The sequence below is a fragment of the Mustela erminea genome, chromosome 13 (genome assembly GCF_009829155.1).
Source record: "Mustela erminea isolate mMusErm1 chromosome 13, mMusErm1.Pri, whole genome shotgun sequence".
Taxonomy (NCBI): Eukaryota; Metazoa; Chordata; class Mammalia; order Carnivora; family Mustelidae; genus Mustela; species Mustela erminea.
In genome coordinates this window covers 2,329,543-2,346,658 of record NC_045626.1, presented here as the reverse complement: position 1 = coordinate 2,346,658, position 17,116 = coordinate 2,329,543, and the positions used below count along the sequence as shown (strand labels likewise).

The 17,116-nt window shown below is 55.6% G+C and overlaps 1 protein-coding gene across 4 annotated transcripts in view; it reads left to right on the top strand.

Annotated features, from left to right (window-relative positions):
* ZNF236 (zinc finger protein 236) overlaps nt 1-13,719 on the top strand; it is a 102,514-nt gene extending 88,795 nt beyond the window's left edge. For all 4 annotated transcript variants that reach the window (XM_032310281.1, XM_032310282.1, XM_032310280.1 and 1 more), the window contains exons 27-31: nt 4,639-4,770; nt 6,715-6,912; nt 7,947-8,076; nt 10,250-10,426; nt 11,242-13,719. In XM_032310281.1, the coding sequence (XP_032166172.1) occupies nt 4,639-4,770; nt 6,715-6,912; nt 7,947-8,076; nt 10,250-10,426; nt 11,242-11,366 (762 nt within the window). In that variant the 3' untranslated portion in view covers nt 11,367-13,719. The remainder of the gene's footprint in view (nt 1-4,638; nt 4,771-6,714; nt 6,913-7,946; nt 8,077-10,249; nt 10,427-11,241) is intronic.
* The last annotated feature ends 3,397 nt before the right edge of the window (nt 13,720-17,116 follow it).

Genomic DNA, 17,116 nt, shown 5'->3' with positions numbered 1-17,116 from the left:
CCAGGTTGGCCGGGCTCGAGAGCCGTGGGAGGGGCGGCACTGAGCGTGGCCTGGTCAGACAGCAGTTCCCTCCTGTGCGCCTGTGGCTTACCTCTCTTACCTGTAGTCTCTGGCTTACTCTCCCAAAATTACCAAGTCAAAAATTTAAACCCAAATTGATTCATTACCTTGGTATAACAGTAGTATTAAAATCACCACTAGGAATCTTGTAGTTTCATTGGAATCTTTTCTGTTAGCTGCCAGACTTTAATGGGGCTCACAATGATCTAATACTCTGAAAATTTGAAAAAGCCAGGTCAAACCTATGAGTGCAATTTTCCTAAATACAGTGAACTATTACACAAATAAAACCCATCATCTTATTGTCGAAAGGTTAATCAACATATATGGAAATGCTTATATATATGTAAATTATAAGAATTGTTTATGACCATGAAAATTTGAGCTCGAATCAAAGGTGCTTGTGAGAAATTAACCATTCTATAGGTAATTGTTCAGTACAGGCAAGAGTCAGTCACCAAGAGGCCCAAATACGGAAGGGTTTAATAATTAATCCCTTCACGCGGTTCACATGTGCCCCCTGCACTCCATGAGGAGGTGACGTGAGAGCAGCCAGAGGGGGCCACGGGCAAAGGCAGCCGGCGAGCCCCCATGTCCGCGCGGAAACTCACTCCATGCTCGGACATCCAGCGCTTCCCAAAAGCCCCTGAAGGGACCCAGGAGTGTGAGCCCGTGGATTATAAATGTTAAAAAGACGTGAAAATAGCATACATTGATTGTGTACCATTTTTCCTTTTTTCTTTTTTAAGATTTTATTTATTTATTGGAGAGAGAGAGCAAAAGCGCACGGAGCAGGGGGGGGAGAGGGAGAAGCAGGTTCCGCTCGAGCAGGGAGCCCGGCGTGGGGCTCCATCCCAGGACTGGGGGCCGCGACCCGCGCCGCAGACTGATGCTTCACTGACGGAGCCCCGCAGGCCCCCTATCGTGTACCCTTTTCTGTGTTTTTGTTTCCTTACAAAGTCCGCAGGAGAAGGTGGTGTAAGAGCACAAAGGGGTGTGGTCTCGGTGGTCACGCCCGTGGCCGTGGCCGTGGCCGTGGCTTACACCCAGCGGCCGTGGTCGGGTCTGTGACCGCACAGTGTTTGGAAGGAAAACATTTCTGTGTGTCCGCAAGTAGTCGTCATTTTAGACTTGCAAAGAGCCCGACTAGAGCAGAGTAGGGGTAAGTGATCCTTCGATGCGCTAGTTTATATAGAAATATAACCTGCTGAAGTGGAAGATGAAATTCCGTGATGGACGGGTGCCTGCGTCGAACAGGAACTTTTTACTTGCTTTACTAGGGGAGTTATGGAAAGAAAAATGGGTGAGTTGTAAGGATTTCTTCTTCAACTCTGAACTTAACATGAGTTTTTTTTCCCAAATATTGAACTGTTGGTGGTAGGTGTGGGAATCAGGCTGCTAAATCGGACAGTTTTACAAGGAAATGCGTGCATCACTTAAAAGTCTATTCGAGGGGCCCTGGGCGGCCCAGTCGGTGAGCGTCTGCCTTTAGTGGAGGTCATGATGCCGGTCCTGGCATTGAGCCCCCGTCAGGCTCCCTGCTCAGCAGGAAGCCTGCGTCTCCCTCTGCCTCTGCTGTTCCCCCTGCTCGTACTCTGTCACACTCTATCAAATAAATAAGTAAAATCTTTTTTTTTAAGTATTATTTATTTATGTGACAGACAGAGATCACAAGTAGGCAGAGACACCGGCAGAGAAAGAGGAGGAAGCAGGCTCCCTGCTGAGCAGCAAGCCCGACGCGGGACTCGATCCCAGGACCCTGAGATCATGACCTGAGCCGAAGGCAGAGGCTTAACCCACTGAGCCACCCAGGCGTCCCCAAATACATAAGTAAAATCTTAAAAACAAAAACAGCAAAGTGTTTTTCCAGTTCTTGTTCTGAAAACAAAAGTGAGTAGATGGTTCCTGCTTGAAGTGCGTTCTGTTTTATATGAATTCGTGTAGGTTTGGTGGGTTTTCTGTTTGTTTTTTACTGTATAAGCAGTAACACCATTCTCTGGGTGTATGAGTGCCCAGATAATGGACCTCACACAAAGCATTTAAACCCTGTTTAGTCACGAAGGCGTGCCAAGACATCCGAATGTGACCTGGGCCGCACGGGGAGTTGCCAGGCATGACAATGCAGGGGCTCTGCACGGGCAGTTGTGTGCTCCAGGGACGGGAGGGGCCCAGGCCGGGCTGCCAAGGGCTTCCCACTTCCTTCCTGTCAGCGCCGCGGGTGCGCCTGGACCCTCTCACTGAGCGCTGTGTCGCTGGAGTTCTGCGCGGCTGTGCCGGGGGTGATGGGCTGCCGAGAGCACGTCCCTGGCCAGATGACAGAACAGGGAGATGCGGAATGAGGCTGCCTTCCAGGGACGGGTCAGGGAGGCAGGTCGGCTGTCACGCCGACTCTCGCCTGTCAGGGCGGCAAGCCTGGGTGAGGTTCGAGCAGCTTTTCCCAACATGGTTGCGCATCAGGATCTCCAGGTTCGCGCTGCGAGGCTGAGTCAGCAGCGGCGGGTGCGCCGGGGTCTGCTCGTGCCGGCCCGGGGGCCTGCCCCCCTCCGCCAGAAGTCCTGTAACTTCCACCTCCGTGTAAACCCAAATACAGCCGAGACATAGGTCCACGGCCAGTGAGCCCACAAGCCGGAGAAGGAGGGCCTGGAGACGGCGTCATTTCAGCACATTCAAGTCACCATTTCCTTGGGTGCGGCTGATGGTCGAGCATGTATTTTACTCGAAACCCGAATTTTAAGTCAGGTGTTTGCGTCAAGAGTACTTAATATTAGCAATTGAAACACCAGTGATAAACTAGTAAGTTACTTCGTATTAGGAGTTTTTAAATTAAACTTTTTATTTTCAGTTACTTGTTCCTTCATAGTCCGTTTTCAGAAATGATACGGACAGATCTCATGAACCTTTACCCAGCTTCCCCAGGTTGTGGCGTCGTGCAGAACGGTCGGTAGGATATCGCGGCCAGGGGTGGTCGTCGTCACAGTCAGGACCCAGAACCTTCCGTCCCACGCGCTGCCCCTTCCCGGCGTGGCTGGTCTAGTTCTCACTCGTTTCCCCTCCATAGGTCTGTGGAAGTGCAGCGCCTCACCGGCCTTGGCGCTCCTTCTGAGAAGAGAGGGCTTTATTGAGCCGACAGTGGCTCTTACGGTATCGGAGTTTCTGGCTGGCAGGAGTGTCTGCCTTGATTTGTAGAATTAGGAAATGTGAATTTATTAATTTGACTGACGCCATTCTCCAAAGTTGGGTGTTCTGGTAAGAGTTGGCAGAGCGGGCGGCCGGCGAGGACAGCAGTCCGAAGGGATGGGTGCCGGAACGCAGCGGTGCTCAGCCGACCTCCCACGTCAGGGGGCTTTCGTGGTACTTGCCAAAATATGCCACGTTCGTGTAAAACACTTAGATAAAGGGAGATATCCAAAATGTCATTTCACTTTCCCTAAAGGTGCATGTGGAAACCAGAGACTCCACATCAATTTAAGAAGCTTTTTTTCTCTAGAATCCACGAGGCTCTCCTTGTAAATCTACCCTCTGCTCGATGCTCTACCCTTGGCTCTGTGTCCCCGTGCGCCGGGGCAAGGGTCTTTCCTGGGAGAAGGGGCCCTGACCACCCTTCGATGCCTTCTCATCCGTTTCTGACTGTCCGCGCCTGCGCCAGCCTTTTCTGTCCTGCGGGAGCCGGGCTTGCCCCCGAGATGTGAGGACGCCCCTCCCCTGTGGCCGAGTGCCTTTCCTGACTCCGTGCCCCTCCGTCTGCGCGTTCACGCTGGCCCTCGGACCCTGGTGTTCCACGTGCGTGTCCGAGAGTCGCTGCTGATTTGGCAGGTGAACGGATTTGTGTGGCTTCCCGTTTGGGGCCCGGGGCCGGGCCAGATGCCCCTCTGTGCGTGCCCCGTGCCACCCCTCCCTGCATTCCTTCTGTCCCAGGGCCACAGTCAGATGGAGTGGGACTAGGACTAAAGGCAAAGTTGTCCCTTTGTAAACAAGTAAGCGTTCTCCGCCTGGCAGCTTTGTGGAGACACGCCGCATGTACCGTAGCGCTCGCCCGTGCTTTTCAAGTGTGGAATGTAATGGTCTTCAGTGTTGAGCACCCCGACCACATCTAGTTTTGGAACATCTTATCACCCCAAAAAGAAATGTGGCACCATTAGCGGCTAGCAGCCATGCCCCGTGCCCCCGACAACTGGCAGTCACCGCTGTGTCTGTAGACGCACCTGCTCTGAGCGCCTCACCTCGTGGAAGCCCAGCGCGGAGGGGCCTGCCAGGGCCGCTCCTTCTTCGGGCTGCCTCGGTTTTCACTGTACAGTGCGCCTCGTTTGGGTCATCTGCTCCCCGGCTGCTGGCTGTTGGGCCGGGTTCCCTTCTGCGGCCGCTGTGGGCGTTTGTGCGCGAGCGCTCCAGGCCACGCAGGTTTCATTTCTCTGGCGCATGCGCGTGGGCGTGGGGTGCTGCGTCCCGTGCCGGTGCCGTGGTGCGCTTTTCTGGGGACGTGTCCCCGTGTGGTCCCCAGGAGCCGCACCACAAGGCATCGTGTATGTTACCCCGGGGTTTGATAGCGTCACGACTTCTAAACTAGTCTGTCCTTGCCAGGGCCAGCAGTTCCCAGCCTTACTCACGGACTCCTCGCTGTCGGGCCAAGGGGGAGCAGGGTCGCCGCAGGTCATCCTCGTGAGCCACACCCCACAGCCCTCCGCCGCTGCGTGTGAGGAGATCGCCTACCAGGTACGTCACACGCCTGCGTTCACACGCGGTCGAGGGTTGCCAGGGACACGGATTGGGAGGGGCTGGTCCCAGAGGGCTCAGGGCAGGGGGCTGCTCCTGGGGGGCCTTCTCAGGCCGAACGGGGGTGATGAGCAGGGGCTGCACCGCACAGGGCCTGGGGGCAGCCTGTGTTGAACGGTGGGGGCCGACTCCTTCATTCCTCCGTGTGCGGTTGGCCGGAGCCGGGGTTTTGTGCCGCAGAAGAAGGTGCAGAAACAGCCATGCGTGAGGCTGGTTTTACGTGCGTGAACTGTCCTGGGCAGCGGACCACAGCGGCCACTCCGTTCCTTCCAGGGGTTTTCTGGTAAACCCTCTGCTGACTCTTCGGGTCTGGTTGCGTTTTTTCCCTCTACACGCGTGTGTGCACGTGGCCCCTTTGTCATTTGAGTAGTTTTTCCTTAAAATGTGTCTTCTGAGGGTCTACGACATTTAGGAGACGACAGTTCTGAATACAGGCGAGTCCCACGACCACTGTCTCCTCACTGCTCCTCCGAGGGGAGGGAAAGCGCAGGAAGTGAGTAGCACGGGGTCTGGGCGGCGTCCCGTCCCGTGCGGCTTGAGCAGACGCGTTTCAGGACAGTGCATGGGGACCCCCTTTTGTGTAAAGGCTGTAGAGCCGGGCAGCCTGGGCGCGTCCCCAACCGGGGCTCATGTGGCGGAAGGTGAGTGTGTGCCTGGGGGCCCGGCACCCCGCGGCGGCTCAGTGACACTGGGAGGGTCTACCGGCCTTGGGGCGCGCTGCTGGGCGCGTGTCCACGAGCGCAGCCCTGGGGGAAGCCCGTGGGCGCACGGGGGTCCTCGGGGCGCCACTGGCTCTCGGCTGCCGCTGGGTCAGCACGCGGTGGCGTGCAGCTTGCAGCCCTCGTGTCTCCTCTGCTCTGGGGCCGTTCAGATGTTCTCTGACTCACAAGAAATGGGCTTTTTGCACTGACCTGAACACACAGTCTGTTTCCATCGTTTTTTCGCTTCACACACACACAGACGCTCAGGTTAGACACACGCACACCTGAGAGGCGTCACGGACGGTGCCTCCTTCGCGGCGTGAGGAGACCGCGTCCGCGCGCTTCGTGTCTCTTGTTTCACTCCTGTTTTCCTCCCGTTGTTTGTCTTATCCTAGCGTAGACCTTACAGAGGGGACCTTAGCGCACCTTGTAGACATCTTTTGTCGTTAAGTCGTCTTCTTTAAATTTTATCCATTTCTATGTATTAGATTTTATGAAAAAGTACTTGATAAACTAGATAAAAATGTTGACAAATCCCATCAATTTTCCTTATAATTACTTACGATTTTATTTCACTAAATTGTCACGGACAAGTGTTTATCTACAAACCTGAACTCTTATTTATAAAAGCTGAGCGACACTCGCCTGCTCCTTTTGGTTTCAGGGTGTTAGTGGCGCCCCATTGAAGTGACTTGGGAACCCGGCTGGTTCTGAGCCCGTCTCGGGCGGCACCCTGCACGAGCGAGAGAGGACTCACCTCCTACTAAGCGCTCCTCGCACTGCAGGCTGCTGAGAGCTCTCGCCCTAGCAGGAGCATTTGGGAGCCGTGTCCTTTGTACTTGGGTCAGCTGTCCCTGCTGTCCCCGAGAGTGCGTATGGAGTGCACGCCACGTGCTGGCACTGCTCTGAGCGCCGCGTGCGGTCCCCAGTGTGGGTATCCGTGAGGACACGGCACGGGGCGGCCACCAGCACGGCCGGCCCTGGAAGGTGACACACATGGAGAGTCATTGTGTTCACTCCGTGCTGCTCGGAGGGCCAGAGTGGCTGGTGTGATCCGTTGGCCACCCCTGACGGTGCGCTGAAGGCCGGGCGTCTGCCGTCAGCGTGTGTCCGTCATCCTGTCGTCCGTGTGTCTGCTCACTCTGGCCACCGAGTGAGTTCCGGGGTTTCTGACCCGCTGCAGGTAGCTGACGTGTCGGCCGGCCTGGCGCAGGGCGGGCAGCCGGAGAAGGAGGGCCGGGCGCACCCGTGCCTGGAGTGTGGACGCAGCTTCGCCTCGGCTGCCGCGCTGCTGCACCACAGCCGGGAGACGCACGGCCGGGAGCGCATCCACGTGTGTCCCGTGTGCAGGAAGGCCTTCAAGCGCGCCACACACCTCAAGGTATGTGCCACCGTCCCCACGGGTTAGAGACGCTCGGTTGGTCCGGGTCGGTGGGTGTCATGAGTCTTGCTTGAAGGAAGGAAAGAGTTAACAGGTATCCCCCTTTGGGAGGAAAAGATCAGTGGGCGTTTAGTGTTAGCAGATCTGCTGGTTACGTGTTCGTGCGCAGTTCCCAGTCCGGGTCTGAGAGGACTTAGGCTGGCTCTGAGACGCCGTGTCTCACCGAGGAGAGCGGGAGATAGTCGGAGTCTGCCAGCACCTACTGGCCGGGCCGTGGGGAAGCAGGAACTGCCCTCTTCGCGGGGGACCCACACTTGACACGTCTTTCGGCAGGGGAACGGGGAACCCCTCAGCAGCTGGCTCTGCGTCCACCTTGAGAATGGGGTCCGCGTGCCGGGAGAAGGGCTGGGTGAACTCTGGGACTTGCGCACAGTCGGGGAGAGGAGGAGGAAGGGCTCTGGGACCTGATGTCCAGGGCTGCACTCAGGTGGCCTGCCATGGTGTGGGGCGCGGACCCCGTCCGGCGACTGCCGGCCAGCACTCCTTGTTACCAGAAGTGGCCGCATCTGACCACTGGCTAGCCCGCCAGGGATCCCCACCTTCTGCGGCACAGTGACCCCGGACGTCTGCTCTCCAGACCCTCAGCGCGTCCGTGTGCCTCGTCTCTGCCTCTGCCGTGTTTTCTGGCAACTGCCCTCCACCTCCCTCACCCATCCCGTAGCCCCCGCCTGGCCCTGAGAAGCGCTGCACGTAGTTCTCAGGCGAGGAACGTCTTACCAGATAGCGGACCACGTCCCACTCACCACCAAGGTCATTGGCAACAAGGAAGGGCACAGGCCATGCGGAGCCACACAGCCGGTACCCTGGGCCTTCCGGGGGGCCGCCCCCGACCCCCGCTGCATCCCCGAGGGCACTCATCCCAGACGGGCCTCAGGTTGTCCTTGCTGCTCCGACGGGTCCCCGCGGCCGTGTCGCAGGTCCGTCGAGAGCCGCCGTGACCTCAGGGTTTCCTCTCCGTGTGTGGTCTGTGGCAGGAGCACACGCAGACGCATCAGGCCGGCCCTTCGCTGAGCTCCCAGAAGCCGCGAGTGTTCAAGTGTGACACCTGTGAGAAGGCGTTCGCCAAGCCAAGCCAGCTGGAGCGGCACAGCCGCATCCACACAGGTAACCACCGGCTTCCAGGTCGGGGTTCGGGAGGCTGGTGAGAAAATGGGGCTCGGCGAATGCGCGATTGGTGAAGCCGGGTCCGCGGTCTGTTGCCCTCGTTTGTGGTCAGTTCTTCATGCTAACTTCTCAGTAAAAACCCTGTGGTTTCCCTGGCGACCATGGGAAATAGAGCCCCCTAGGGCTGCCGTGGCCTCTGGGGACCTGCCCGCGTGAGGGTCCCCCCACCCCGGGCTCCCGCTCCTGCTGCTGCAGGGGACGCCATTGTCACTCCTCCAGAGTCGCGCTTTGCTGACTTCCTGTCACCGCCTACACCTGCCCAGGTCTGTTCCCAGAGGGAAGACCAGCACTGAGGCACGAGTTCCCGTCTCCTGGCCTCTTGGCCCATTGCCCTGACAGCTCACTTGCGTCCTCCGCCTCTGCCGGCCCACGAGGCGCCTGTGGCCCGTGGCTCACGTGGAAACACCACCGTCCCAGGGCCCTGTCTGCTGCAGCCTGTCCTCTCGGGACTGACGGCAGGACCTGCGTCCTGCTCTGGTGGGCAGCCCTGCGTTTGCACAGAGCCAGGCAGAAACCCTGGGTGTCTGGCAGACAGACGCCTCTCGCCCCTCTCTGAGCTCCCGCAGGTGGGATCCCGGTGTCCTGGAGCAGTCCCGCCGGTTGCTGCACCCCTGACTGCGGCACGTGGCCGCGGGAAGCCTCAGGGTCCCACATTCACCTTGCCGTCTGGAGTCCTGACTCTGCTCCCTGAATGTCCTCTCTGCTGTCCCTCTGCCCAGCCCCTGTCTCCCTTGGCTGGGTCATCTCTGATTGGCCTGCAGGTGTCAGCTTGGACGCCCCTCCCCAGGAGGCCTCTGGGCCCCTCCCTGTCCCTGGCTGGCCCCCACGCCTCCTTGGATATCCGGCAGGTGCTCTCATCAGCGTCCTTCCCCGGTGTTCCCAGTGACCCTGCTGGTCCGCACAGACCGGCACCGACCAGGTGTTCAGCAAAACAAATATTGAGTGAAAGACGACGCCGCTGCCCTTCTCATGTATCTACTCCAAAGGACGGTTTTAGGGGATAGGGACCACCGTTGGCCTGCTAGCACGAGCTAGGTGCTTCCAAAGGTTTGGGGAAACCTGCTGACGGTGTGTTGCTGTGGGGCCTGCTTCTGGGGCTGGGTGCTCCCATACCCCCCAGTATGCCCGCCGCCTTCACGCCAGCCACAGCCCTGGGCGGCCTCAGGTCCCTGCAGCTCCCTTCTGCCTCTGGCCGCAGAACCCTCTGCTTTGAGGGCGCGGGCCTGGCCCCCACCACGGTACTCTCCCTGTGACTCAGCCCAGGTCACCTGACTCGAGGCATAGCCACCTCCGTGACCTCCTCATCCTTTGGGCATGTGACCCCTCCCATGCCCAGTCCTGGGGATTAGGGCCAGAAGGCTTTGAGCCACTTTAGGTCTCTGGCTGGCAGGGGGAGCGGGGTGGAAAGCCCTCCTGTGTCTTGGCCACTGTGGGAGAGGGACAGGCTTAGAGTGACAGAGGGTGACACCCGGGGACTGGAGCAACCACGTGGGCCTTCATGCCAACATGGGGTCCAGGGAGGCCATGCAGGGAAAGGGGACAGACACCTGGCCACAAGGTAGCCGTGCTGATGGGATAGAACCTTCTAGGCCTAGGGGAAGGGCTTGTGGCCCTGGGGGCTGGCATCAGATGAGTGTGTGGGCGGAGTCAGGGACCCTGAGGGTGGGACTGGGGCCCGGGAGTGGGCGGCAGCGTGTGGAGCAGCGCGGCCCGGGAGCCGGGCTTTTTCCCGGAGTCGCTGTGTCGGTGTCCCTTCCACCTTCTGTTTCTGTATTAACGTCGCAGCAGTTAGAGTGACGTTTAAAGAACCCTGGATCAGTCACACGTCACGGGACGTGGATGTGACAGTGTCCTGTAGGTCCTGTGCTGCTGCTCGCCGCCCCTGCTGTTCAAAACACTTTGTTTAAACTGTTCGTGCTCTGCTCTATGTCCCATGCTCTGGAGTCGGGGAGCTTTTGACGACGTTTCGTCCCGCGCCTCGCCGGGGGGCAGAGTTGCTGGAAGCCATGCGCTTGTCCGAGGGGCGGGAGGGCTGGGGACCCGCGACCGTGCTCAGAGCATCCCGCCGCGTGCCGTGCCCGCGGGAGACACCGACGGCCTGTGTTTCCCCCAGGAGAGCGGCCGTTCCGCTGCAGCCTGTGCGAGAAGGCCTTCAACCAGAAGAGCGCGCTGCAGGTACACATGAAGAAGCACACGGGCGAGAGGCCCTACCGGTGCCACTACTGTGCCATGGGCTTCACGCAGAAGAGCAACATGAAGCTGCACATGAAGCGGGCGCACGGCTACGCGGGTGAGGCGGCGGCCGGTGCCCCGGGTGCCCCCTGGGGCTCTGAGCCTGCAGGGTGGGCGGCGGTCAGGGTGCACACAGCGCGGGGGTGTCAGGGTGCACGCAGGGGGGGTCTGGGCACGCTTGGCGGGGTGGGGTCCGGGTGCAGTTAGTAGAGGTTCTGGGTGCAGACGGTGGGGGTCCGGGTGCACGCAGACCCTCGGAGCGGGCGTGCGGGGCAAGTGTGTCCACTGGGCGCCCAGTCAAATGCCGGTGCCACCCGAGAGGGCGCATCAGGTTGCGAGGCCCCGGAGCACCTCCCTGCCATTCCTCTGGGTCCCGCACGGACGGGCTGCGGTGCGGGGCTGGGGTGTGCGGGCTGCGGCGCGGTGCGCCTGGGCTGGTTCTGTGTCGGGCGTTGGCACGGTGTTCAGGACAGTGGGATCCGTGAGTGAGATGGGGCGGCGGGGGAGGGCTCGGACGCTGTGTGCCCCGCGGACTCTGCTCTCACGTCTGCCTCCCAGCGCGTCTTGCTTTTCTTCCTGTTTGGAGCTCGTGCCTGTTGTGCCTCTGCCATTCATGACTCACCGCTTGGCACTGGCCGCTTGGCACTGGCCGCGTGGTGACGTAGCCGTGACCGCGCGAGCTGCCCAGCAAGGGCTGTTTCTACACGGTCAGGAATGGGAGTCGCCCCTGCAGCTCGGGTCCGTCCCCCTGTGGGGTGGACGCAAATCACTTAGAAATCTTGTCTCAGTCCAAGTTGTCTTTATTCCGTCGTGAGTCCCCTTGCGCTGCCGTGCGTCTGACACTCTGCCTGCTGTCTGTCCGTCTGTCCGCAGGAAACCTGCAGGAGCCCGCCATCCAGCAGGAGCACGGTGCCGAGGAGCTGGGCCGGACCCTCCACCTGGAGGAGGTGGTCCAGGAGTCCGCGAGCGAGTGGCAGGCCCTGGCCAACGTGTTCTGACCTGGCCCGCCCCTGCCGCCACGGCCGTTTCTGAAGTTGAATGTTGCGAAGCACTTGGAATTTCTTCTTGGAAGCTTCGGGTGTTAAGAAATGTTGCCATGCTAGTTTTTTAGCTATAAAATTATCTCAAGAATCATTGTCTTCAGAGACTGATAGGAATAACTGAGAGCAGTGTCAGCACGTTGTTGTCGTTTGTGTCCAAATCACTGAACTCAGGTACGACCCTAGGCAGTTCTACCTTCGCGCCGCGGCCAGTGCCTCCAGTTACAAAGAGCAAACTGGGTCTCACTGTCCCGTGCCGTGGCCTCTTTGTGTTAGCGAAGACAAATGTTAACATGGAACACGTAAGGTCGATTTTCCTTCGTGCTTTCTGTTGTAAGAAGCGTAGCTTATAAAACAAACGTAAAATCGGGGCATGAGGTTCAGAGAAATGTTAGAACACGCAGGGAAGTGTTTTCCATTTTCTTTCTCTGTGTATTTTGAAAGTAGAAATGGACTCTTTTTAGTCTACCGTGAGTTTCTAGAATACGGAGAGATGGCTGGCCCGTTCTCTCCGCGTTACGGTTCTCGGACTATCAGCTACAAGGATGCAGCGTCGGGGCCCAGACGGTGGAGGGGCCACGAACGGGGATGAACGTGTCCTCGCGGGATGGGGCGGGGCCGCACGTGCTGCCGAGTCCACCGTCAGGGCCGCGGGTTCGGTGACTGCAGAAAGCACAAGCCATAGGTCGCACGCAGGCGAGGGCAGACCCGTGTCCTCGGAGTGGAGGGAGCGTGGTTCCGTGCCCCGCGGCGCGGAGCGGCGTGTCGGTGGGTCCGCGCCGCCGTGCTCCCCTCCTCACGCGGGGGCAGGTGTGTCGTCTAATTCAGGGAACTCTCACTGTCATCAATGGTGCCACATCGAACACGCCCCAGACCAAGTCCCGGCCCGAGCCGGGGCAGAGTGCGCGTTGCTCCTCCAGCATTCCAAAGACGGAAGGTTCTTTACTTCACGTGAGTTTCTCCTTCAGCATTATTTATATGTTCTATATATAAATACACATGTACATAGACAGATATATGGGCCTCTGTGTGGCTGAACAGTATATTTTGTAAATAGCGGCGCTCGTCCCGGCGGCAGAGAGCGCGCGTCAGAGTTCCGACTCCGCGGGCACGTCCGGCCAGGGCCGTGCTCCTCAAGTCATAAATGGTACCTTGTTCACGGTAACATGAAGGTGGGCTTGTTTTGCTTTTGTTTTTCTCTTGAAAAATAATTGCCTTTATTTTGTGTCACGGCCTCCCTGGTTTCAGAAGAGAGCAGTTTTATTATAAATATTGTATGGACTCTGTATATTAAGAGAGGAGCTCATTTCAGATTCCTGAAGAAAGAGACATTTTCACTGTTATTTTTCAAAGGGCATCTTTTGATTTTTTTTGTTGTTGTTCACTTTTTGGCATATGTACATAAGTCATATTGATGATGATATAAAAACTTTTGTTATGTGAAAATATTTAAGTCAGAAAACTGTTAAATAATATTACTTTTTTTTTTCAAACTGCTTTGTGTATTGTATATTTTTTTAAGGAAAAAAAAAAGCCTTATTTGACTTATTCTTGTGATACTGGACTTACTATATATCCTGAGGTTTTCCTTGAATGTCAGTGTGTAGCTGGCTGTAGTCCGTATATTCCGAATAATTGTAATTGTGCCAGAGTTTTAAAGATTCTGCTTTTAATGCACTTTTCTTTTATAATTTTGTATTAAAATATTTTAGAAATGTTGATTAATTTTGGTGAACAGATATCTCCAAAGTTGAAATTATTGCAATTTAAAAAATTTTGTTCTTGCTAGGTTATTTATTTTGGTTGTAGCATTAAATGTCATCTCTCAGGACAAGTCTCTAAAAGGGGTTTATTTAATTCCTAATTGTACAGAAAGCATAGTTCAGCGAACTGTACTGGCCAGCTGCCTGTTTAAGTAAGGCCTTACCAGGTGAATCTAAACCTACTTTTATTTTCGTCAAAGAAAAAAAAAGATCTATCAATGATATCATTCTGTGAGTTTTCTCAATTATTAACTATTAGCAGGCAAACACAAGACATTAATATATTATTTTTATTTACTTCCTAATTAAAAAAGCTGCTTCTTTGCAAAACATTCCTTGAAATACAAGGTTTTGTAAAGACATAATTTCACTTGAACCTTTGGTGGAGTACAGGTTGATCTTTGTATTTTACTGGTTGATAAATGTCTTCTGACGAGATTTCTAGCCTCCTGCATAACCAGGGTTTTGAGAATAGATAACTGTATTTTTAGAAATATCTCATCATAGCATATCTGCTTTGGAATAACAATAAATAAAAAATGAAGTTAGGAAGTGTGATTAATTTTTTTTCTTTTAAAATATTTACTATATAATAGCTTGGCACATGGATTAATTTCAAGTTCAGATAATGTTTTAACAGAGCAGAATTTCATTGGTACTTCCCTTGCCTCCGTGAAGTCTAGACAATGAAAACTTGCAAGGTCTACCTGAAGAGCTTCAAAGTTACAAAGTCAGGGTACGGGTCAGCGGCAGGCAGGCCGTCCCTGTGGGCTGCCAGCGTCCTTCCTTTTCTCGGTCACCTGCATGACTGGCCCTGGCGAGCGAGGCCTCTCCCAGGTTCACGACTGTCTTCAAGCTTGTGGTCAGCTGCCCGTGAAGCACTCCCGGGGGCACAGAGGGAGAGCTGCCTTTGCCCACACGCTCAGCTTAAAACCCGGGTAGAGTTCTCGGGACGTGGCGGTGGGGGGTGACTGGGACGTGCGGGTCCAGTCCACTGGAGGACACAGAAGTGGTCCTGTTTTCCCGCAGCGGCGGTCGCTGCACACAAGCAGCCTCTTCAACCGTGTAGCGTGAGATGCCCCAACCCTGAGCTCTCCCGTGGCTCCGCTGACCCTTCGGTGCGTGGCCGGGGCTGAAAGGGCAGACCACTTGAGGAGCGGAGGCACCTGCCCGCCGGGCCGAGCCGCGTGGGCCCATCAGGCCGCTCGTTACCCTCTGACGAGGTAGGGCCTATGCGCCGTGAGCCTCTGTCCCCGTGAGCCTCTGTCCCCATGAGCAATTCCCTCCGTCCCACCGGGTTCGTCTTTCGTCCGAGCGCAGCACTGCCCTGGGCATCCCGACCCCCACTCCGTGTCTCACGCTCCCCCGCCCGCTGTCGCTCGTAAACAAACGTGAGTCCGGGTCTCGCGGACAGGCCTCTGTTCTCTGGCCTCTTGGAAGGGCTTGTGGAACATCTGCGTGCTGGAGCCGCACGCGCCGGTACAGGTGCGAGAGGTTTTACAAGTTCTTCCCACGGGCTTTCCTCTCTGCCGAGAAATACGTGTAACTCACCACGATTCACGTTTTTAACAAGTGATCACGCAGATTTATGTCAGGAACAACTTTTTAAGAAAATATGTAAAACATATAGGACCGCTTTCTGGGTATTATTTTTAGAGACCTCATCTGCTTGCATTCTGCCCGTTTTTTTCCCCAGAAGTTTATTTCAGAGTCAATATTGTGCCCCCCCCACCAAAAAAATGAACCCAAGGGTCAATCATTGCTAATCTGTTCTTTTTCTCCGGTCTGCCGTGTGACGTGAGGCGGAGATGCGAGTGCGGAAGTGGCACCGTACACTCGTCTGGACTCATTCTCTTTTTGCCACTTCGTCTCTATTCACACAGCGTCAGTGCTTTGGTTTTTTAGACTAGAATTTCAGAACTGCTACATTTGCATTTGGGGACTCGACCTCTTTACCTTATTCTAAGGAAATCAGCATTTAAAAACCTAGTTGCATCTTTACTGATTAAAAGGTGGGGGCAGACAGGATTTTTGTTGAGATTCGAAGTCCCATGTCTGTCTTCTTTGCGTCGGGAAGGTTCGTAAGCCTAGCGTCCTGCGCTGTCACCGTGGACCCGGTGTGAGCAGGCCCTCCCTCGGGCACACGCACGCACAGAGGAGCACACGCTGCCCGCCTTGGCCATCTGCCCTGCACGGACAGGCGCTCAGTGGTTCCTCATACAGATAACGAGGAAAGTGTTTAAAGCATTGAAGGTCAAGATGACGTGGCGGGAGCAGTAGGCCGTAACCATGAAAGATTTTGCTATTTAATCTTTTCTATGTGTATGCTTTTCAGAGTGAACACTTTGGTATTAAATCCAGGTTCGTAATCTCACAGGTTCTACGGTGATGTACTGATTCCTTCCGATTCACCACGAAAGAGAACTTTGAAAATCAGCTTTTTATTCTATTTAAAAGAATTCCTTTTTTATCCTTGAAATTGTTTCATGGTCTACTTATACATTGGATTCTCTTTCGTTAATCCAGTTTTGGGTTAGAAATGGATAGTTATGCCCAAAGCCCGTGTGCTGGCTTTAAGAATAATAAAAGTAGTTTTTGTATTATTTTAAAACTCCTGTATATTTACTTCCTTGGGTTTGGGGTGAGTTAGAACTGTTTTCTGTAGGTAACATTTTCAGCAAGGGTTAACCCAACACAGTGATGCTGAATTCGCAATAAATTGGGGTCCATCGGGTTTGGAGAGCACGTGTCTTATTTTCTGTACGTGGGGACAATGGTCCATTCTGTCACCTACAAGGTATTTGAGAGTGACTTGCTGTGAAAGTTGATCCCAGCGTCGGTGTGTCCGCTCATGGGATGTGGGATCTTGGACTTCCCCAGAAATGCCAGTGGAGTTGGGTCACATTATAGCATCTAATCCTCCTTACAGACATATTTCCGAACTTTTAGAAGTTTGAAATTTATGGAGCCGCGTCCTGTTGAATTAACACATGGAGGGTATCTTGTTCTTTGTCTACTTTATTCCTAGCACAAAAGCAGGGACTCCATACATTATTGGGTTGAACTACCTAAAATGATTTGTTTTTTTTTTTCTTTCCCTTGCACTTTGCTCAGAGGGAATGGTGAGAAATTGTTCGCTGTGTCTGTTGCTTGTTTGTAGGAGGAATATTGCTCTAAGAAAGTTTTAAAATTGGTGGATGGGTGGGTTTTTCAGACAGAATGATCAGATCACGGAAACATTTTTTCCTTAAAGCGGATTGCCGCGACCCTTTACAGAGCTTCTCCAGATGAGACCTTCCGGCATGCCTGACTCTGGTGATGTGAGCGCATTTGCAAATAAGCGTGAAGGCGTGAGTTTGCGAAGCGCGGGGGATAGGCTGACTTGGGGCCTCGGCTCAGAGCTGCGCTGGCGCTGATGGCCGGCTGTCGGGGGCCACTCAGTTAACTTCTCGGGGCCTGTCCCCTTGTCTGTAAAGTGAGTCGACTAATTCCTGTCCTAACACTCATCGTCTCAGTCGCGCGCGGGACTGCCAGGGACGTTGGGAGGCGTCCCTCCGTGCGTCTCGGTCGGCAGGGCTTAGAGCGGAGCGCCGTCGGCCTCCGGTCCCGGGGCTCCTCGAGGCCCTCGTCCAGGACAGGCCCTCGTCCAGGACAGGCCCTGGGGAGGCGGAGCTCCGCCCTCTGGAGCAGAGCGACGCCTGTCCCCCCGGGCCAGTGTAATCACGACGCATCTCCCTCTGGGACAAGGTCAGCTCACGGCCTTTTGTAAAAGCCTCTGGGTCCCTGTGCTCCAGCTCCTGCCCTGCGCTCAGCCCCGGCCTTGGGCATCGGTCTCCCGGGGTGGCCCGTGGGACTCGGGCGTGGGAATACCCCACACGGGACTGCCCGTCCCTGTTGTCTCTGAACCAGGGCCCCACGCTGGTGCCCCGGATCTGGACTTCCCAG